This window comes from Talpa europaea (assembly GCF_964194135.1).
Source record: "Talpa europaea genome assembly, chromosome: 8".
Lineage (NCBI taxonomy): Eukaryota > Metazoa > Chordata > Mammalia > Eulipotyphla > Talpidae > Talpa > Talpa europaea.
The window spans coordinates 62736362-62758463 of record NC_140075.1 but is presented as its reverse complement, the minus strand read 5'-3'; the positions used below and the strand labels follow the sequence as shown (position 1 = coordinate 62758463).

Genomic DNA, 22102 nt, shown 5'->3' with positions numbered 1-22102 from the left:
GGTCCCTTGTGGGTTTCACCCTCTTCTCCACCACTCCTGAATTCGGAGCTCAATCAGAAATCTTTACGGTGCTGGATTTCCCAACGTGGTGGTCAGAGAAATGTAAGAATTTGGACAGAGGGTCCTCCCTGGTGGCACAAGGGGTTAAGCACCGCATTATGAAGCAATCCACAGCCTCTGTAGCACAAGTTCCATCCCCAGCCAGGGAGGTGACCCACATGGCACAGCAGGCCTCTCCTGACTCACCCGCTGCTCCCCTCAGCAGTGTATTTCAGTCAGTCTGCCTGTTCTGCTCCCCACTCTGTCCCTGGTGAATCCTCTCACCCCCCACACCTCTGGCCTGTACCCCAGTTCTTTATGCACAAATAAATCTTAAAAAAAAAAAAAAAGAATTTGGACGGGTGCCACAGCAGGTTACCCAGAATGCCAGAGAAATGAACTGATAAGCAACTGGAGGGCAAGTGATTGAGGGAACGAGAAGACGGAGGTGCACACTTGGGGCCGGGATGCCCCTCTCCCTCGGCCACGAGTGGGTTCGCACACCGCGTGGGTGCTTCGAACTTACTGGGCCTTTCCTGGTTGAGTTCTAGATTGCTGATGCAGAATTCTCGGCGCCTTAGCTCCCGAGGAAGCACGGGTACGGCCTGCAGGGATGCGGAGCGTCGCACCTGGGTCGCGGTCCGGCGGGGTCGCCCCGGGGCGGGACGGGACTAGATCCCGCCCCACGGAGCACGCGCTCGCTCGGGAGCCTGGCCCCGGCTCCCCCTTAGGTGGCGGCGGCCCCTCGAATGGGGAACCGGTTGTCTGAGGTGCCCTCGATCCCCGGCGCCAAGGAGCCTGCCTGCGCTGGGGCAACAGGGGTCTCCCCGGGCCGGCAGCGAACCAATCAGGAGAATCCCGCGCGCGGCCGGGCCTTTGTGAGGTTTCCTGGCCAATGGGCTCTCGTCCCGGCCTCTGGTAACAAGGATTCCTCGGAGGCGCTTCTCTGCAGGCCAATGAGTGGGGAGCAAATTCCAGCCTCGCCCTCTGTGAGCCTGGTAACAAGGGCGGTTCAACTAGTGTGGGTGGTGGGGTCAAGCAGGGGGCATCTGCCCTGGCTGTGCTCGGGTCTTCCCGCCTGCGGTTACACCTTGTCCTTTACCCCCAATCCCAAATGATCGCCTGATTGGTCCGACTTTGTGCCCCGCCAAAGGCCCATCGGGAACCCGGGAGGTAGAAGGGTGTGTGGTGACCTCGGAGCCACCACAAGCCAATGGGTAGAAGTCAGATCTCACAGTGAGAGGGCTTGCTGGGTCATTTCCTAAATTTGAGCAGCTTCCATTGTGGTCACACCCCTTCTGCTGTTTAACACTTGTGAACGTGCTCTCCTGACTGAAGTAGACCTTAGCTTTGTTGGATACAGGGCACATTTCTCCACCTACAAAGCCATTGCCTCAAACAATTCTTTGTAAAATTAAGTTGTATGGTTACAGCCGTCCAATTTAATTTTTTACCGCTCAAAATTGTGCATTTAAGACTCAATTCTTTTTTTTTTTTTTAAGATTTATTTTATTTATTTATGCATACAAGAGCTGGGGTGTAGGCCAGAAGTGCAGGGGGGTGAGAAGATTCACCAGAGACAGAGTGAGGTAGAACAGGTGGAGTAACTGAAATACACTGCTGAGGGGAGCAGCAGGGAGACAGTAGAGGTCTGCTGCATCATAGGTGGGTTACCTCCTTGGCCAGGGATTGAACTCATACTTCACTGGCTGCCGATAACTTGATAGTGCTGAGACTTTAAACTCTGCGCCACCAGGGAGACCCAAGACTCAACTCTTAAGACTGAGCAGACCGTGTTTATCTTGTGCCTTTGATCCATGAGCTCTTGAAATTGGGGTCTGGTTTTATCAGTTGGTGCCTGGCACCTACTTCAGTAAGTATTTGTCAAGGTGCAATTGCCCCAAATTTGTAACCACAGAACATTAAGGCTGAAAGAGATTTCAAAGTCTCGTCTGAGCCTTGTCTTTACAGATGAGAAGTTGCCCATATAATTTCTCCCAGGTCACACAGCTTCTTAGTGACAGCATGGTTGGGAACTCTGCTTTCTTGATATTCTAGGTTCTCAGTTCCTATTCCACTCTGCTGGGCTGAATTGCTGTTAGCGGACAGAAATGAGGGGTACCCCGGAACCCCTTTGGCTTCTATATGACATTTAAAACTGTATCAATCACTGTACAAATGCTGTCAGTGTTTACGAGTGTTCACATTAGGGCACACTTGCTGAAGTGGGCACCTGCTCTGAGGTGCTTAGCTAAAGCCAGTTTCAGAGATAAGCAAAGGGGCACAGTAATTCATTCCTCTATGCAGTCACTTTATAAGTATTTTTTACATGCCAAGCACTCCAGCAGGCACTGGGGATATAGCAATGGCCAAAACAAGTCTCCTTTCTCATGGAACAGGAGAGTAGACAAGTAGAAATGTATGATGATTGTTACTATGAAGAAAAGTGAGGTAGCACAGGAGAACAGCACAGTGCAGGCTGCTGCTGAAATCGGCCCTCAGGGAAGCCCTCTGGGAAAGAGCTAGAAGTCGTGAGCCCCCCTGAAGGAAGAGTATTTTTTTTTTAAGATTTATTTATTTATGCATACAAGAACTGGGGTACAAGCCTGAGGTGTGGGGGTTGAGAGGATTCACCAGAGACAGAGTGGGGAACAGAACAGGCAGACTGACTGAAATCCACTGCTGAGGGGAGCAGCAGGCGAGTCAGGAGAGGTCTGCTGCGCCATGTGGGTTGCTCCCTGGCTGGGGATTAAACTCGTGCTACAGTGGCTGCAGATAGCTTCATAGGTTGCGTCACCAGAAAGGCCCGGGGAGAGTATTTTTAGACAAAAGAATCAGCAAAGGGTGAGGTTGAGGCCACATCACAAGGACTCTGGAAGCCATTGTAAGGACCTGGGGTCTTTTTCCCTGGATGAATTGAGAGCCAGGGGAGAATTTTGAGCAGAGTGACGTTTGTCAGAAAGATCTCTACCATGTGGCGCACCGACTGATGGGGAACAGGAGTAGGAACAGAAACGAAAATGTGGAAGGAAGCAGGAAGGAGAGGTGAAAAGCAACAGCGGTGGAAGGCAAGAGAAGAGGTCAATCCTGGGTAGATTCTGAAGGAATCATGAGGGAACTTGCTGACAGACTGCATGTTGGGTGTGAGGGAAAATGGAAGTCAGAGGGGAGAGCCGGTAGGTAGGAGGGACTTCAGCAGATCAAGGGCACAATAGCGCTTGTGCCCTGTGCACTCAGTACCTGTCTTCTTCACGGCAGATGCCTGTTTGGGCTCTTGTCTTCTCAGGAGGATGATGGGCCAGACTAAAGAAAAGGAAGTTCCAAGGAGACAGCTTCAAAAGCTGTACTAAAGTTTGTCAATGAGATGGCAAGATCCTTAAGGTTCTAGGCATCTGGGATTGGTTGTGGAGGTAAGCCTCTGATGGCCTGACATGGTGGGAAGGAATCTGGTCTGGGGAGTCCATTTTTCCAACCTGGGGTCTTGTGTAGGAAGAGGGAAGCTGAAGGCTAGAGGCTGTGGCAGTCAGAGAAGCAGAGTCTGATCTAAATAGTCTAGAAGAAGTGATTATACAGAGGTGAGGTGCCAAGTGGCCTGGTGAAGGAAGAACTTCTAGTTTGGTGGTAAAAGAAACAGAGAAGAGAGGTGTGCCAGCTGACTTGGAGCCCTCATATCTCAGTGAAGAGTGTTGGTGACGTGACGGTCTAGGCCAGATTATCCTTTGTGGGTTTCAGATGGAGCGAGGGAACCAGCTTGGAGTACCCTTGTGAGTAACCTTCAGATGAGTGCTGGGAAAAGAGGCACCAGAGGGGCCTCCCTGGTGGCGCAAGGGGTTAAGCACCGCACTATGAAGCAATCCGCAGCCACTGCAGCACAAGTTCGATCCCTGGTCAGACAGGGAGCAACCCACATGGCAAGGTATACCTCTCCCGTCTCGCCCACTGCTCCCCTCAGCAGTGTATTTCAGTCAGTCAGCCTGTTCTGTTCCCCACTCTGTCTCTGGTGAATCCTCTCACCCCCCGCATCTCTGGCCTGTACCCCAGCTCTTGTATGCATAAATAAATAAATCTTTAAAAAAATAAAAAAAGAGGCACCAGATCCCATCTGCCCCAGGCACAGCAGTTAGACAATTCCCTGATTTCCACTCCACCTCCAGGCCCCAGGGTCTCTGCTCCATAGTTTCAGGCCAAGTTCAAGCTCTCCTTTTAGACTCCAGTCCCGTGTCCAGCCCTAGGCCTGTTGTAAAGGCCAAATTAGAGGGCTCTAGCATAGAAATGTGCACCCAGGTTTTCCCTGTGACGCTGGTTACAGGCTCAGCACCCCTCTTGGCTGCAAACACCAACCTTCTCCCTAAAGCTGGTACCTACAGGGTAGAGTCAGGGTCAGAACCCCCTGAGCCCAGACAGCTTCCTGGCCACATCCTGTGGGGAGGAGGAAGTTGAGGCCCAGAGATGTCCACAGGGAGAGATGCCAAATGCCCTGCTCTCAAGTGTATATCTTCTCATCATCCTGCGATCCCTTCTTCTCCCAAAAAGACAGATAACAGTTTCACTTTCAATAAAATTTACTTTAAGTCTTAGTGAAAGATGAATATAAAGTGCTTGCCTTCAGACTTGGGATAAGAGGAAACGGTCCCCTGAGTTCATACCATCTCGACTTTCCCAGGTCCTCAGAGATGAAAGAGGGCATATTTCAATATTTTTTTTTATAAGGGCAAAAGTCAACCTTGAGTTTCCCACCAGCCAGGGTACATGAGGAGTTCAGGGACGCAACCATTATAGAAAACACTGAGAACTGTCACCGAGGCGGGCAGGTGAACAGGGAGTATAAACAGTCTCACTCAAAGGAGCTAGGGAGAAGAGAGCAGAGGAGGAAGGGGGGTCCTCCAAGCTCTGCACCAAGGACAGTGTGGCTGCCTGCTCCTCCTTAGTCTCCTTCAGCAAGTGTCGGGCAAAGGCCTGCTCCATCTGCACCAGAAGAGGTGGGGAGGAAGGTATCATGAGCACAGGAGGAAGCCCCTTCTGGCAATACCCCCGGCCGTCCCCTGCCCGACTCACCTGCACTGTGACCAGACAGTTATCATGGGTATGGCTGGGGCCAGGGCTCTCCTCCCAAAAGTTCAGTGTCACCTGGAATTTGGGTGGTGGACCCCGGCCCTGGGAGAACCTCTCGAAGTCTAGAAGAGAAGGGTAAAGTGTGGGAAGAAGGAGAAGAGAGGATCACAGGCAGGCAGGGAATAGGGAGGAGCCATAATGGAGAGAGAATGATGGAAGGGGGCTGCTTGGAGGCCAAGGCCAGGGCAGGAGCTGCAGGGTCTCGAGCTGTCGCTTTGGGTCAGGGGACCGGCTAAGATCCCACTTGCTGCTCAGCCAAGCACAAATGAGAAAACCGGCTCCTTCCTTGAGCACCAAGTGCCTAGAGGCAGCCAATCACCATCAGCTCTGCAGGCTCTGTGGGCATCAGCTCCCCCCAGGCAGTGGCCCTGACTGCTACCTCTTTTTGCCTGCTGCTTCCACCTTCCTTCTGCTGGGGCACCCACAGCCCTGGGAACACCCACGCTCTGTGTGTCTAAATCTAAAATCAGATTTAGAACTGAATGGAGGCAGGAAGAATTCCAGCATGGATGGGAAAGAGGGGCAACCTTAGGGGATGCCTGCAGCGGGTGGGGGGCAAGGTGGGGGGCATGCGCCGACTCTCCCAAATGCGTGTGGTTGTATGCACCTGCGTAGGTGGGCTCCCCCCGATTGTTGTGTGCGTCAATGAGATGTGTGCCCTGAGATGCAACACTCTCATTACGCCCTCCCTTGGCCCCATCTTCCACAGCCTTGGCAGGAAAGGAGGGCTGCTGAGCCTGGCTATGTGGAGCATTTGCCTGAGGCAGCAGTGGGTGGTGCCTAGGACCTCCCAAGTTGGGCGTAAGAGGTGACTAGCGGGGCCTCCCTGGTGGTGCAAGGGGTTAAGTCTCAGCACTATGAAGCTATCAGCAGCCACCACAATATGAATTCGATCCCCGGCCAGGGAGCAACCCACATGGCGCAGCAGACCTCTCCTGACTCACCCGCTGGTCCCCTCAGCAGTGTATTTCAGTCAGTCTGCCTGTTCTGTTCCCCATTCTGTCTCAGTGAATCCTCTCCCCACTGAAAAAATTTCTGGTCTGTACCCCAGTTTTTGTATGCATAAATAAATCTTTTTTTTTTTTTTTTTTTAAAGGTGGCTAGGGAGCCAGGTGCTCTGCTAGAGCAGCCTTACCTCTGAGGAAACAGGCGGTTGTGAAGAGCTTGACACACTCCTTGCTGGGGAGCAGATGTGGGCCTGGGCCTGATGGGGCCTGGGGCGCATTCCAGGAGATGGGGATTGGGCAAAGGCGCATTACATAGAGGCCTTGGGAGTTGCTGGCCACCAGGACACCTCTCTCGACCTGGTTCAGCAGGCGCTGGGCAGCTTCTTTTGGGCCTGGCTTGGGAAACAGCACCTGCTCTATGCCACACTGGTTATCTAAGAGCTCAGCCACCAGGCGGCAGTCCAGGCTCTGCACCTGGGCCTCCCCTGCCTTACGCCCATTGTAGAAGAAGGTGAGCAGCAGTGAGTAGTCGATGGACACAGAAGGGTCCCACAGCACCGTCTCTTGCAAGCAGTCCTCTTGCTCAGCTTGAGATTCTGGGGAAAGGAAGAAGAGGTCCGTGCAAATCCAGTGTCCTTATTTTTTGATGAGGAAAGTGAGGCCCGGAGAGGGAAACCAAGTGAGGGCCTGGAGGACAGGTAGGCTTCTGAGGTTAGAACAGTGGTGCGAGGCTTTTCCATCACTCAGGAGAGCAGCTGATACACATATGCCCACCGAAACCCCGGAGGCTTGCTGCCTGAGTCTTGCAGCTTACAAGAATGTCCCAGAGACTGGACCTTTGCTTAACCCTCGGAAATCAACGTCTCAAAGAGGATTCTAGGAAATAGTGTTGGGAGGGTATTTTCAAGAAGCAAGCTGCTTGGAGTCTGGGGTGTGGTCAGGTATACTGTCTGGAAACCCGAGCCTCTCTTTAGTGGGCCCTGACAGAGTCAATATTGGCAAGCCCTGACAGAGTCAATAATGTTGACTTTGGGGCCAATAATGGCCCCAGGAAGACCACCTGTGGGGACAGATGCAGGGTTGGCTGAGAAACAAAAGTACCTGACTTTGGAAGAAGCAGAAGCTCCAGGCATGCTTCATCTCTTTGGAGAAAGGCTTGGATTGTGTCTGCACCTGGAAGGCGGGCAGAGGCACTGGTCATTCAGACTGGGAGTGCAGGGCTCACAGGGTGGCACAGGGCTGGCACGGAAGGCAGGGAGGTGGTACCTTTCTGAGGCTCAGGGCTGCTGCAGCTGCTGCTGCTGCTGCTGCTGTTACTGCTGCTCTTGCTGTTACTGCTGCTCTTGCTGCTGCTACTTCCAAAGTCAGAGCAGCCCACACCCCCATCGGCCTCCACCTCCTCCTGCAGACAGTGTGCATGTTGGCCTGCCTCTCCCCTAGTGACTGTCCTGCCTTCTGGCCCACTCAGGTCCCTCCTCAGCTCTTACCCTTTGGAGGGGGTCCTGCGGCAGGGAGGGACTGAGTATGCACTTTTTCACGATGCCCTCAAACTCCTTCTCAGAGGACACAGAACTTTGGTGTCGCTTTAATGGTGATTTCTGGATTTCTGGCTGAGCTGTGGAACATTGTTGAGGGGAGAGAAAGGTCAGAGTCCTAAGTGGGAAGAAAAGGTAATGAAGGGAAAGGACAGACAAGGGAATTGGGTGCAGCTGCCCCAGGACAGGGCCCGGCTGAACTGTGACTGAAGGAGGGCCACCGCACCCCCGGCAGGACCCTATCGCTGTCCCTCCTCCCAGTCAGCTGGGTTGGGGATCCTCACCAGGGAGGGTTCCTTGTGGCAGCAGCCGATACACCTTATAGGGTTCAGGCCCATCCATTCGGCCCCTCTCAGGAACCTCTTCAAATTCAGGACTCTTGTTGAGGGCACAACGCAGGCGAGTCTTCCAGGTCGCAGGGCCTTCCATGTCCCCGTTCTTGTATTTTCCCTTATACATTGCCCAAGCCTAGGAACAGAGAAAGTAAAGAAGAGGCAGTGTATTGCAGGCCCCAGCTGACCCTCCATCAAGCTGGCCTCATAGACATGTGGCCTGAAGAGCTTGTGCAAGCTTTACGTTCTGCCCTTGCCATCTTGAAATCCTTCATAATTTTTGAATTTTCATTTAGCACTGGGCTCTGATAATTAGGTAGCTGGTTCTACCCTTCCACCTCCTCTTTATCTGAAAGCCAAGTCAACATAACCCCTTGATAGTTGAGCACCAGTGTATACTCCATCCCCCCACTTAGAGGCCAGTTTCCAGGCCCTTTCACCTTGAAGAAGGCAGCATCCTGGTCTTCCCGGAAGTCCTGCTTCCCCGCATGCTTCCAGGGAATCCGGAACATGGTCTTTTCTTTATCTTCCCAGCATACCCCTGGGAACTGCCCGCTCTCCACTTGTTCCACCACCCAGTTCCGGAGCTTTCGGGTGCAGCGTGCCCTGCCTGATGCCATCTTGGGGGAAAAAAGCAGCAGGAAGCTTCAGCAGCATCAACAGTTCTGGAAGGAACATCCGTGAGATCCTGGCCATCAGGGCTGGACGCTGGCCAGGGCCTCCAGAGACCCCACCCTCTTTCTTCTCTAGACGTATCTGAAAATGTTTGCCCTCTGCCAGTCACGAACAATTACCAAAAATACATTCTTTATACCTTGCCCAGCTGTGACATCTAGGAAGAAACCTTAGGCACGGGTCTTTGTAGGAATCTACTGTTAGGAAAAGACTTTGTAGGAATCTACTGTTAGGAAAAGAGACTTCTCTTGGGGTTCCATTCCTAGTGAGGCCCTCTGTAGTTGCCCAAGTTTTTGCAGAAGCTTCAGAGGTGCCCATGGACCATCTTTACCCACCACCCTACAACTTGTCCTTTGACCCCCATCCTGCATGGGCAGGTGGGGCAGGGAGCTGAAGGAGTAGGCAGGGCCAGAAGGCAAGAAAACAAGAGCAGTAGGAGCTTTCCGAAGAACCCAGCAGCAGGTCTTCCCCTCCTTTGCCTAAAGGTTAGACACCAGCCCATAGTCAGTCTCTCACTCGGGTTAAACCTCCTGCGCCTGGCTCACGGCCTTTTATCTGTTCCTGTCTAGCAGAGAGGTCCCCACCCCCACCTCCAAACCCACTGGACCTTCCAGCCAGCCCTGGACCCAGGCTGACCTGCCCGTGGTCCATCTTACCTGAGCGGCAGTGCAGGTGGTCCCAGTGCTCAGCTGACCTCAGCTCGGCGGCTGGGTAGGCAGTTCCTGCTCTCTCTGCCCGGCCTACAGTCCCCACCCTAAGTTTCAGTTCTCCCGGGAGGTCCGTTTCCCAGAAATCACGTGATCGGAGTTGCCAGGCAGCTGGTGGCCACTAGAGGGAAGCAGCGTCCGAGGAGTTCCCTGTCGGACTCCCACTGTCAGTGCGGGCAGCGCACCCGCTGGCCTGGCGGGGCTCCTTTCCCTTCCTCCCTAGGACACCCCTTGCTTTCTTTGAGCCATCTGAAGGTGCTGCTTCCGCAGGGAGGCACCAAGGTCCTGGAGTCTGGCCCGAGGCTTCTGGATAGCGTTGGACTGCCAGTGCCTCTGTTTCCCTAGAGTGTTTGCTTGGCTCCTAGCAGGTGTCCTCAAATAGCAGCTGAAGTGGATGAAAGAGGAAAGGCAAGGAAGAAGGAAGCCGACTGCTGGATGGGAGGGCTTTCTTTGGCCATCCAAGGCGTCAACTCCTTCCTGGCCCTGAATCCGGGAGGGTCAGGTGGTGAGCTGCGGAGTGGGGGGTGGGCCGCCGGCCGCCCTTTCAGCAAAATTCTGTTCACTGCCCCCCACCCTTTCCCCGATGTCCCCAAATGGTGAGGCCAGGAAGAAGGACCAACAAGAAGCCTGGGCAAGAAGATGCCTCTTTATTGGTGCTGAAGCTGTTCCTGAGGGAGTCCAGCCACGGGACCCTTGCCCTCAGCTACTTCCTCCTGCGGGGGATACTCTGTCCCAAGGGCACCTCTTCCGTCAGCTTCTGCAGAAGGAGAGAGAAAATGATGACACTGGATGTCGGGAGCCTCAGACACAGGCTGGACCAGTGACTCCTAGAGTGTGGAGTCAGAGGCGAGGCTGGGTGGAGCTTTTACCTGTAACAGGCGGGTGTGGTAGTTGGGGGCATCCTCCCCGGGCAGCGGCTGGGGGCGTATGTGTAGGTAGCGCTCCACAGCTGTCTCCAGCTCCTCCACCTCGTATAGGGTGGCTGGGTCCAGTGAGTGGGCATTGATGAGGCTCACAAGATACTCTTTGTAGTGTGCCCTGGAGAGGCGAGAGGACTGAATATCTGTTCTTTTTGGGCTGATATTAGGCAAGTGTACCTAGCACCTTGCTGGGTACTGGCATCCTCAGACGAACAAGATGACAGCCCTCACCTCGACAGCATAACTAGCAGGTCTCGTTAAAGACTCATATGTACATGTAGGCACTGCCAACCTGTGCACCATCTATCCATGCCCTTGTCCAGAGTGCCCCCTCCTTCCCCTTTCCTTGCAGAATCTACTGCTTACAGAGATCCACTTTACTTCCTGGGCAGATCCTTACTGCTTCTATGCCTACCACCCCAACACCAGGGGTTGCCCTGTCTGGCACTCACTGGCAGAGGCCGGCATGGCCAGCTGGAGTTTCCTTGCCACAAGCTTCATCTCGGAGCACGTTGGAAACCTCTTTTTGCTCCATCACTCGACAGCCACCTAAGGTAAGGGAAAGAAGGGACTCTTGGTTGGAAGGAAGCCACAGACCACAAAGCTCCAGAACCGAGACTGACAGAGGCATGGGCAGCAGCTTCCAGGCAAAGCATGAGGACAGGAGCCCTGGTCTAACAGTGGTGGTGATGGGTGGGAGTGGGGTACTTAGATCTGCCACCACAGCAGGCCAACTGAGGAACAGAGATCTGGCTGCCCCAAACTGACTCTGAGTCTAGACTCACTGCCTTGAGACACTCCCTTGAGATAGCTCTTCTGATTGTGACTGAGATCTTACATAGTTAAATTATACTGTTAAGGTTTTTCTCTATAGAGCGCAGGAAGGGGGGAAGATGAACCTATGTGAAAAAAAAAAAATAAAGAACCATGTGTGACATCTTTCTGTGGCACTCATGCAACCTGACACAGTGCAACTAGCAGGTCTTATTAAATATTCAAGTTAACTGATAAATCATTATTATTTGGAATTGGGAGAAGGAAATTAGTATGGAGGTACCAGGCGCTTTAATGTGGCTTTAGGTAAAACAGCTTGGCTGCAAGATGAATGGGGCCCCCACTTTACAGAGGAAGAAACAAAGGACCCCAGAGGCTGAAGGTCTGTTCAAGGTCTGTCCTAACACTCACCTCCAGGAACCGTCCGCGCCCCTGCTGGGGGCTCTGTGTTAAACATGACATTATTGTCCTGAGAAGGAGCAGACAGGTGGGCGTTAGGTTTTGATGATGCCAGTCCACAGAATTTCCAAGCACCACTCTGGGCCCTCCTCTCCTGGGGAACCCACAAACCCAGCCAGGCTGGCCACCCCTGACCTGTAGCAGCTTCTGGAGCCGGACAGCAGTCCAGTCCCGAAGGTAGAAGAGGCAGTCTCGGGGGTGGTGGCCGTGCAGGGACTTCTTCACCCTGCAGTTAGGGTCTGGGCATTTCTGGCAGAAAAACCAGATGGGAGAGGGGAAGTTGGAGACTCCTGGGAACCTGGCCATTCAGGCACCCTGGTATGAGGGGTTTTGGGGCAGGGGGAGATGGAGACATTGGAGGGTCTGGAGCAAGCAAACGGGAAGAGGGGACAGAGGTGTGCTGTATACCCACAGTCTCCTCATCCCTTCCCCTGGGCCACTCCTCACTGGCTTCTGCCCCTCACACCCATTGGAGCCTCCCCTCCATTTTCATCCCTGGGCATTCTCTGGGCTCACATTCTTGGCGAAAAAGGCATTGTAGCAGCCACTGCAGAACTGGTGGCGGCACTGGGTGCAGTGAAAGTGCATGCAGCCTCCTCGGGCCAGTGCGTATGAGAACTTGCACTTGGGGCAGTCTGCAAGGGACAGCAGGTCAAGTCTGGGATGGCCCCTGCTCTCAAGGCCCTCAAGAGAGCGCCTGGCAATGAGAGACTACAGGCCTGTTGGGGCAGCCTCACCAATGCCATTTTCCTGAAGATACATTGCCAAGCCCTGGGCCTGGTATTCTGGGTCATTGTTGCGCTTCCAGTCCTGGAAATCCTCGCAGCTGCGGCCTCGGTGCTGTTCCTCCCACTGCCAGAAGGAAGCAAGCTGGCTTCACATGTAAGCTCATCCAGGCCCCTTCTTGCTGGGCCCTCCACATATGTCCAGTGGTCCCTGGCTTATGTCACTGTCAGACACCACTGGTTCAAGTCCCAAAATGAGGGGCCAGGCTTGATTCTTTCATTTCCTCATACCACCCCATGATTCCCCCAACCAAGCCCATCTCAGCGTGACCTCCCTTTCTCATCCCTATTGTGACCATCTTACTCCAGGCCAGGTCAGGTCTTGCCTTATCTACTTTTTGGGCTACTAGTTTCTCCACCTCCAGTCCTGATCCCCTCTGGTCCATTCTCTACCTTACAGGTGAAGTGCCTTGAAAAGTGTAAATCAGGGCCTCCCTGGTGGGGCAAAGGGTTAAGATGCAGCACTATGAAGTTATCCACAGCCACTGTAGCACCAGTTCGATCCCCGGCCAGGGAGGTAAACCACATGGCACAGCAGACCTCTCCTGCCTTGCCTGCTGCTCCCCTCAGCATGTATTTCAGTCGGTCGGTCTGTTCTGTTCCCTGCTCTGTCTCTGGTGAATCCTCTCACACCCCCACCCCCCACACACACCTCTGGCCTGTACCCCAGTTCTTATATGCATAAATAAATAAATCTTTAAATTAAAAAAAAAAAGTGTAAGTCAGACACTTTCAATGGTGGTGTGTTTTAGTTTTGACATTTGGTGAGAAGTTCTCAGCGGTTCATCTTTTTATTGTGTCTCATAGTACTGATGCAAGTTTTTGGTGTCTAAGACTAGCTTAGTCTTAGAATGAAAAGCGAACGCTTTCCTCACCTGGCCTCAAGGCCTCGCCTGCACTGGCTGCCTGCCCTCACCCCTTGCTCCTACCTAGGCCATAGCCACACAGTGCTTCTTTCTGACTCTGGCCTTCTTGCCTGTTGTTCCGTCTGTTCCGAATACTCTTTTTTTTTTTTTAAAGATTTATTTATGGGCCTCCCCGGTGGCGCAGCGGTTGAACGCTGGGTTGCGAAGCTGCCTGCAGCCTCCTCAATGCTGGTTCGATCCCCAGCTGCCGGGCGAGGGTCCCACATGGTGCGCAGACCTCTCCTGCCACACCCGCTGCTCCCCTCAGCAGTGTACTTCGTCAGTCTGTCTGCTTTGCTCTCCGCTCTGCCTCTGGTGAATTTTCTCACCCTCCCGCGCTTCTGACTGTACCCAGTGCTTGTATAAATAAATTAAGAAAAAAAAGATTTATTTATTGGGCCTCCCTTTAAAAAAAATATTTATTTATTTATGCATACAAGAGCTGGGGTACAGGCCAGAGGTGCAAGGGGTGAGAGAATCCACCAGAGAGAGAGGGGAACAGAACAGGCAGACTGACTGAAATACACTGCTGAGGGGAGCAGCGGGAGAGACAGGAGAGGTCTGCTGTGCCATGTGGGTCAGCTCCCTGGCCAGGGATCAAAATCGTGCTGCAGTAGCTGTGGACAGATTCACAGTGCTGTACTTAACCCCTTGCACCACAAAGGAGGACCCTGTTCCAAATATTCTATATATACGGCTTCTCAACTTGCAGGTCTAAGCTTAAATTTAACCATTTTAGGGACTATTTGTCTGACCTCACTATCCTAAATTGGGCCATTCCGATTTTCTTGGATTCCGATTCGTTTCTTTCATAGAACTTATGCCTATTATGTCCTCTCTCCTTCCATCCCCCTTCACCTTTATTTTCACTCTTCCACTCTCCATCCTTCCTTCCTTCCTATGCTGGTCTCCCTGACTAGTCTGATAGGGCTTCGAGCCCAGAGCTCACATCTACTGTTCTCCAGCACCCTCTGAAGCTAATACAGTACCTGCCAGGAGCTCAGCATGCATGTCTGATAGATGTGCCTCACCTGGCGCTTACAGCGCACACAGAAGGTCTGGTGACATTGGGGACATGTCGCCTCCAGCTGCTCGCGCTCATATATGAAGCCAAAGGAGCACTGTGGGCGCAAGAGCATAAAGTTGTCAGAGACCTGACCTGCACTACCTTGTCCCACTCCCACGCCAGCTCCTCTGGGCAGGTCACTGACCTGGGCACACCACAAGAACTTGGGGTCCCGCATGAGCACGCCCTCAGTCAACTTCTTGTGGAACAGCGCATAGGCATCTGGCTCCAGAATGTCTCGAAGCTGCGGACAAGATGCGGAAGTGGTGGGTGGCTGGGCTTCCTGACTGAAGCTGAGGGCACCTTGAGGCCTAGTGACTGCGATACCTGGATGTCAAGGGTGGAGAAGTAGCTGAGTAGCTGCGTTTCATCAGTGAGGTCAGGGCGGCCACAGGCAGGGCACACCATGTCTGTGATGTGCTTCTCCTTCAAGGCAATGGTAAAGTGCTGGCGGAAGCAGTCAGGGCAGATGGTACACTCACAAGAAGTCAGGGCCTGCATCTAGAAAGTGAAGAGGAGAGGAGGGGTCAGAGGCCATATTTGCCAGCCTAGGAAAGGCAGAGGTCAGGTGTCTACCAAGAAACAAGGGTCTAATTAATCACTGGGCCACTGGGTAGCAACCTCATATGCCAACAAGTGCCCAGGCAGGCAACCTAAATGTCTGAAGAAAGTCAAGTAGAAGAAAACAGATAATGCAATGGTGAGACCTGAGGTCTGGGAAGGTGTTCACATTTAATTAAAAAGAAAACACACAACTCTCCCGCTGCCATTTAAAATCCAGCTCATACAGCAACTCGGGCATCGGCCCTCCCTCTCCCCCCCACCCCGCCCCCCAACAACTCTGCCTAATGGAAATGTGGATGAGTACAGTAACGCGGAGTGTTTCACAGATGGATCGAAGATCAATGCATGCAAGAATTAGCAGGAAGGGCCTCCCTGGTGGCGCAAGGGGTTAAGCACTGCACTATGAAGCAATCTGCAGCCTCTGCACCATGAGTTTGATCCCCAGCCAGCCAGGGAGCAACCCACATGGCGAAGCAGACCTCTCCTGTCTCGCCCACTGCTCCCCTCAGCAGTGTATTTCAGCCAGTCTGCCTATTCTGTTCCCCACTCTGTCTCTGGTGATCCTCTCACCCCCCGCATCGCTGGCCTGTACCCCAGCTCTTGTATGCATAAATAAATAAATCTTAAAAAAAAAAAAAGAATTAGCAGGAAGACAGTAAAATGTTTATTGGATAGCTTGAGCTGGGACACAAGCAAGCTGGGTATTTGCCTCCAATGGGGGAAGTGTAGGGTGCACAATTAAAACATATCAAGTCACTGGAAGACTAAGAGGGTTTGGATTTGCACTTTTCAAAGATGCTGCTAGTGTAGAGAAGGTCTTGGCACTGAAAAAACACAAACTGGATGGCACATTGATAGACCCCAAAAGGGCCTTTTAAACTTTAAAAGGGAATGGACCCCTCTCCAAGAGTTTTTTTGTGGGTGAATTGAGCCTGAGTACTTCCAAAGAACAAATTAAAAAGTATTTTGGGGACTTTGGAGATGAACGTCCCATGAAATGTACAAATGTACAAATGAAAATGTACAAATGTACAAATGTATTATCATATATATAGACCAAGAACTAGTAACGAAATTGCTAGAAATAGCAGACATATTCACAACAGTTCTGGGAAGAGTGAAGTCAAAGTTGCACCACCTAAAGAGGAATGTAGGCAGCAATGTCAACAACCAAAAGGAGGAAGGGGTGCTGCCATTAGTGAACCAGATGGTACTCGGGGTGGTGGCCAAGGTCAGGGCCAAAACTGGGACCAAAGATATAATAACTATTATGATCAAGGATATGGAAATTACAATAGGACCCTTGGTAGTGGTCAAAACTATAGAGGCCATGGGGATATAACTTTATTAGGTGTAACTGTCGGGACTATAGATGTGGACAGGAAACGTGGGGTAGAGAGGCCAACAGAGCACTTAATGACAAGGCATCTCGAAGGGGTGGTGATCACTGCCACAATCACCAGCCACACTAAAGGAGGCCTCTGACATAGACAAGAGGAGATGCTAACGTAGTCCATCTCCCAGGATGACACAAAAGACTGATTTTCTGTTGCTCTCAGGTGATTATTTTGTAGAAGACTTGCTAGGATGCAAGACACAGCTGTGCCCCACTGTACAGTTGCCAGGTCATTTTGTTTTTACTTTGTCCTTTGCTGTGTTATGATTTGATGTTGTTTGTGTTTATACACTTCATTTGTTTGATTTCATGCTAAATCTCCCATAAATGCTTCCTTTGTGGGGAAGAAAAAACAGACACATGGATAACATCCTGGAGATGACAAACCTCCAGAGATGGAGGACAAACAAGTGGTTGTGAGAGGCTGGGAGGAGAAGGTTGCAGATGAAGGGGGAGTGTGAGGGCCAGTGGCGGAGTCCTGACTGGGCTGGTTATATGAATCTCTACATGGGATAGGACTGCAGAGAACCAGAGACACATGTGAAAATGAACAAGATCTGCAGTCTGGCTACCACTGTACCGATGTCCATTTCTTGGTCTTGACAGCGGGCTGTATTGTCTAAGACGTCAACATTGGGGGAAGGTGGGAAAGAGCACGCAGGACAATACAACTTGTACAAATTCCTGTGAATCCATTATTTTTAGAAAGTCAAAACAAAACCACAAACAAAAAATACTCAGCGTAAATAAACTGTATTTGGACTATATTTGGCTAAAGATCTGCCACTCCTGACAGTGCTGGGGCTCAGAAGATAAGAGGGGCCTGTTGCTACCAATTGGATATTTGATGTTAAAGGATTTGTCAGGGTTTTTTTTTTTTTTTTTTTTTGGGGGGGTGTGTGTGTGAGACAATGGCATTGTTGGCTATATTATCTTTTAGGGATACAATCTGAAATATTTACAAACAATATGATGCCTGAGATTTGCTTCAAAATAATCCTCTGTGCCTGCAGGGAAAAAGGATTGGCCATGGATATTGCTGAAGCTTAGTGGGAGGCGGGTGAGTGGAGGAAGGGACTTGTTATACAGTTTTCTCTACTACTGTATGTTTAAAGCTTTCCATCATAGAATATTAAAAAAAGCAGAGGGGTGGCCCACTCCTCATGTCTCCTTTCCAGAAGCCTTCAGGGAGACATAGCAACTACTAAGCGAAAGATAGGACCAGAGGCAGGGGCTGGGATGGAAGGGAGTATTGTATGGGGGAGGTTGGTCCAAAAGAAAGAGAGGAATTCTAAGGCCAGGTTCGGTGGGTAGGGGCTTACCCGGTTCCGGGGCAGGGCCCAGCCACACACTGCACACTCCTGGGCAAGCAAGCGGCGCAGGAAGGCCCGGTCCTGGCTATGTCTCACAGCTTCTACCACGTCCCCCAACTCATAGTTCCTGGGTGTCTCCTGCAGTAGCGACAGAGCCAGCTCTGCCCGGCCCCAGCTGGGGAGGGCATAGACTGCCAAAAGTCGTCTCACTAGGCTCTGCAACGTAATTCAGGTAGAGGGAAGAAGTGACCGTCAGGCTAGGAATACTATCCCTCAGACATCCCCCGATCCCAATAATGGGCCCTTCGCCCCTCTCAGCACCTGTTTATCTGGACTGTCCCAGGAAGGGGTGGGCTCAGGGCCACTGTCCCAGAGGCGTTGGTGGAAGGGCTCCAGGCGCTGGCGCTGCAGCTCAGTCAGGGCCCGGGCCACATCCCCTCCGTGTTGGAACAATGCCTGAAGAGACCCCTCCTCGGGCCCAAAGCCCAAGGACCACAGCTCCTGCACCTGTGTGTGGGGGGTGGAGAGAAGGAGTAAAGAGGTAAGAAGGAAGCAGAGTGTGAGAGGCCCTGAGATCCACAACCTTGTCCCACCTCCAGCACTGCCTCTGATACCTTCCTCCGCCGGGCCCTCACACATTCTTCCACAGCTTCATCAAGGTTGCCATGACGGTCCAGCCAGGCTTTGCGGGCCTCCTGACAGGAAAAGACACCCAGGCCCGGGTCCTTCTGCCCAGCCAGCTCAGCCACCATCTCCAGCACACAGGGCAGCTCTGAGCGCAACCACTGCAAGGGCACCTCGGTCCCTGAGTACTGCAGCGCTGAGAAGACCTCCTCTGGGCAGGCACCTGCAGCTTCCCCTTCCTAAGACACAGACCCACCCAGACAAGAGTCTGTGAGGAAGGACGCTCTCCACCCACACTTACTCTGAGCCAAAATGCTGACATTGGTCAGGCTCAGATATAGGGGTCATGTGAGCAGTGCTGTTAATAATGACACGTTCTATAAGAAGCTGTAGTCATCCACTACAGCCTCTCCTTCTCCCACCAGTTTAGCCCACCTTATCTTAGGCCCAAATCCTTACCCGGATCTTGACCACTAGCTGAAGACCTTCCTCCCTCATCTTGTCTTGACGCTGTTTCTCAGGGTTCCCACAGGAACTGGGCAGGGGGGCACTGAAGCGTCGTGGGGGCCCTGGCTCGTGGAGTCCTTCTTCCAAAGATCTGGCATGGGGCCGGGAGGTGTGCTGTACTGGGTTGGGGCTGCTGGTCCGGTTGCACATAGCACACACCCAGCCTGGGCCCGAGTTGCAGAAGGTACAGTGAATACAGTACCAGATTTGAGTCTGGGCAAAGGAGAGCAAAGTATCCCCCTGCTGAGAAGGCAGAAAGAATTATCCCATTGAAAGCTGGCTGAGGCTCAAGATGGGAATACAGGGAGCTGGGGAAAAGACATGGGGAAACTAAAGGAAAACAGGGAAGAGGAAGTAGAGAATGGCTTGTGGTAACAGCTTCAGATAGAGTTGCAAGCGCAAGAACAGGTTACCTGAAGGGGCTGCAGGCAAATGTCAGCATCCCGAGAATCTCCCACTAAGCTAGGAGGCTGCGCCAGGCGAGGTCGTTCACATATGGCACACAGCACAGCTGCCGCCTCATTCTCAAAGGTGCAGCTCTGGCAGGCCCAGCGACCCCGTGCAAGCTCAGGTTCTAGACCCCCAGCTCCTTGGGGACCCTCAGTCCCCAACCCCTTACAGCCTCGGGGCCGATCACAGGTCACACAGAGCACTGCAGAAGGTTCATTTATTGTGGGACAGGCAGCACAGTGCCAGGGCAGACGGGCACTTGCAGGATCAGGGGGAGAAAGAGAGCTGTCTCCCAGGGCCAGCTGGGAGGTTGACTGAGGCTGTGATGGAGCTGAGGCAGGTAAGCTGTAATGGAAAAACAGACATGGTCTTCTTGGGGGGGGGGGGGGTTTGAGGTGTATGGGCTGATGTCTTGGTCCCTTACCCCTGGCCATCCCTCATTTGCCCATATGTTCTCCCTGTATGGAACACTTCCATACCCATAGCCTGTTCAGTGTTTAAATGGCGGCGTAACATTCCTATTCTCCAGGTAGATATCCCCAACACAGGGCCTGGCCTATTTTCAGTGCTTACAACACTGCCAACTGATTGAGCTGATCCTTTAGCCTAGGAGCATCCTCTCAACACCTATTTGCACATCATAATTATTTTGCTGTGACTACTACTTGCATGATATATATGCCTCTGATGTCATGGAGAGTAGTAACTACCAGCTCGTTCTCTATGAAAGTCTTTAGCACAGAACCTGGTACATCCTACATACAAGTAATTGTAAGTTTTCTCAATTTCACATGCACCCAAGAGAGAAGGCTTCTCACCTGGGGATCAGGTGGGTGGCCTGGGGGGTTTTAGGCAGGGTCTGGCGGAGGTGATGGGCACGAGATGGATGCCCATGAAACAGGCGATCACAAGCTGAGCACAAGGTCTGCTTACAGGCTGAACAGTGCAGTGTGCCAGGGGCAGAACCACAGAGGAAGCAGGGAACAGGAGTAGAGCCTGAAGAACAAGAGAAAGGATAGAATATCTTTCTGAAAAAGACCAGTTACATTTGAATCTGCTGTGGAGGAGGACAAATCACAGACTATATTTCAATGTATCTGGACCCAAGGAAGAATTTTAATCTCTTTTTAAAAAGAAAGGGATCTGGGGCCTCCCTGGTGGCGCAAGGGGTTAAGTCACAGCACTATGAAGCTATAGGTACTCATTGTGGCAAGGCAAAAGATCCCTGGCCAGGGAAGTGACCCACATGGCACAGCAGACCTTTCCAGTCTCGCCCGCTGCTCCCCTCAGCAGTGTATTTCAGTCAGTCTGCCTGTTCTGTTCCCCACTCTGTCTCTGGTGAATCCTCTCACCCCTCGCACCTCTGGTCTATACTCCAGTTCTTATATGCATAAATAAATCAATTTTTAGGGCTTCCCTGGTGGCACAGGGGGTTGAGTGCAGTGCTATGAGGCTGTCCATGGTATTTGCTGCGTGAGTTCGATCCCCAGCTGACTGGGGAGCAACCCACATGGCGCAGCAGACCTCTCCTGTCTAGTCCGCTGCTCCCCTCAGCAGTGTATTTCAGTCAATCTGCCTGTTCTGTTCCCTGCTCTGTCTCTGGTGAATCTCTCACTGCATGCTCCCCCCCCGCCCCCGCCACATCTCTGGCCTGTACCCCATCTAAATAAATGGATACATCTTTAAAAAAAAAGGGACTTAACTAAGAAGACAGAGGAAGGCCCCTAATTTCCAACAATATGATCTACTAACAAAGTTCCCCCCCAATATGGGCTCAATAATACCTGGGGCAGAGGGTGTAGTGAGGGAGCCAGGTGCAATCTCTCTCAGTAGTAGGGCAAACTCTGAGACCTGTAGCACATGAAGAATAAAGGCAGAACATGATAAGGGTTTGGGGTCAGAGTCTACAACCCATCCCCTTTGTTCACCAGGCCCCAGGATCCCACTCCTGCCTTCCTTACATCTTCTTCAGCCTTGTCTTTCAGCAGCTCTTCCAGTGCTTGCTGTCTTGGGTGACTATTCTGTAAACAAGATATGAGTTCCTACCTCTAGCCCTTAAACCAGACCCTCTCCCAAAGTCTGGGCCCCACAACATTGGTGGAGAAAACAATATGGGAACTTCCCAGGTTGCTCTGGGGACTATATACACCATGGGGCGGCATGAGAGTCCCAGAATAGCTCTGGAGTCCAGGGCTTACCTCCTCAGGACTGGAGACATCTCACCTGTAACAGTAAGCTAAGCTCTGTCCTCAGCAGCAGTACTTCCAGTGTGACTGTAGCAACTTGGTACTCATCTGGCTCCTCCTGGCCCTCAGGGAAGCTCAACCCATCTGGCTGCTCCTCTGTGTAGCCATACAACCGCAGAACATCCCGGCCCCCCTGCCACACATTCACAGTTCACCACCATCCCTCCCCAACAGGACTGGATCCCTTCCTACTTTCAGCACAGCCTCAGGCCCTTTCTGGCCAACCTCCAGCCCTGGCCTAGTCTCCTCCCATAAGGGACCCAGGGATGTCACCTGCACAGCATCCACCGTAGTTCGAAAGACAGGATTATTAAACTTGACCCCGCGCCAATAGCGGGGCCTCTCGGGGCTGAGGAGGTTGCGGCCGTATTTCTCCAGGATGTTCAGGGCCGTAGAGAGGGTGTTGAGGTAGTTTCGGGGCTGGAAGCAATCAGAGAGCAGAGCGCTGTGAACCCCGCCCGGGGCTCGGGTCCCCACTCCCGCGCGGGGCTCGGCCTCACCTCCCCGCGAACGTTGCAGCGGATCAGACGTGCGGCGTCCAGTTGCAGGTAGCGGGCGGCTGGCGGCAGAGAGGTGGCCAGCAGGGGCTGGAGCTGCTCCAGGGAAAAGGTCCGCCCGGAGTCCCTCCTCAGGGAGCTCGCCAGCTCCTCGCGGGCCGCCAGGAACGCCCGCTCCTCCTCCCCGGGCATCCTGAGACGCGAGTCAGCCCCAGCCCCGCCGGCCGCCGGGACCCCGCGCCGGCAGCG

General features: G+C 52.6%; 2 protein-coding genes across 4 annotated transcripts; both read right to left on the bottom strand.

The window, feature by feature from the left end:
* Positions 1-4695: 4695 nt before the first annotated feature.
* On the bottom strand, positions 4696-8585 carry IRF9 (interferon regulatory factor 9; the record flags this gene model as incomplete). The annotated part of the gene is made up of 8 exons (XM_084240250.1): positions 4696-5004; positions 5095-5213; positions 6287-6694; positions 7205-7271; positions 7324-7500; positions 7586-7713; positions 7918-8101; positions 8406-8585. The coding sequence occupies 8 exons, from the start codon at positions 8583-8585 to the stop codon at positions 4813-4815; spliced, it is 1455 nt and encodes a 484-aa protein (XP_084096376.1). The 3' UTR covers positions 4696-4812.
* A 1407-nt stretch (positions 8586-9992) lies between these two features.
* Positions 9993-22045, bottom strand: RNF31 (ring finger protein 31; the record flags this gene model as incomplete). 3 transcript variants are annotated; one of them, XM_084239773.1, is made up of 21 exons in its annotated part: positions 9993-10104; positions 10217-10385; positions 10720-10816; positions 11453-11510; positions 11636-11749; positions 12017-12135; positions 12238-12352; positions 14222-14311; positions 14402-14500; positions 14584-14757; positions 17539-17745; positions 17851-18036; positions 18144-18392; positions 18613-18903; positions 19074-19455; positions 19929-20106; positions 20895-20961; positions 21057-21131; positions 21334-21489; positions 21630-21776; positions 21857-22045. In XM_084239773.1, 21 exons carry the CDS (start codon positions 22043-22045, stop codon positions 10051-10053), a joined length of 3216 nt encoding a protein of 1071 aa, XP_084095899.1. In that variant the 3' UTR covers positions 9993-10050. The 3 variants fall into 3 exon arrangements, with proteins under 3 accessions (XP_084095899.1, XP_084095900.1, XP_084095898.1); XM_084239774.1 differs by having other exon boundaries at positions 21063-21131; XM_084239772.1 differs by having other exon boundaries at positions 21072-21131.
* Between the last annotated feature and the right edge of the window lie 57 nt (positions 22046-22102).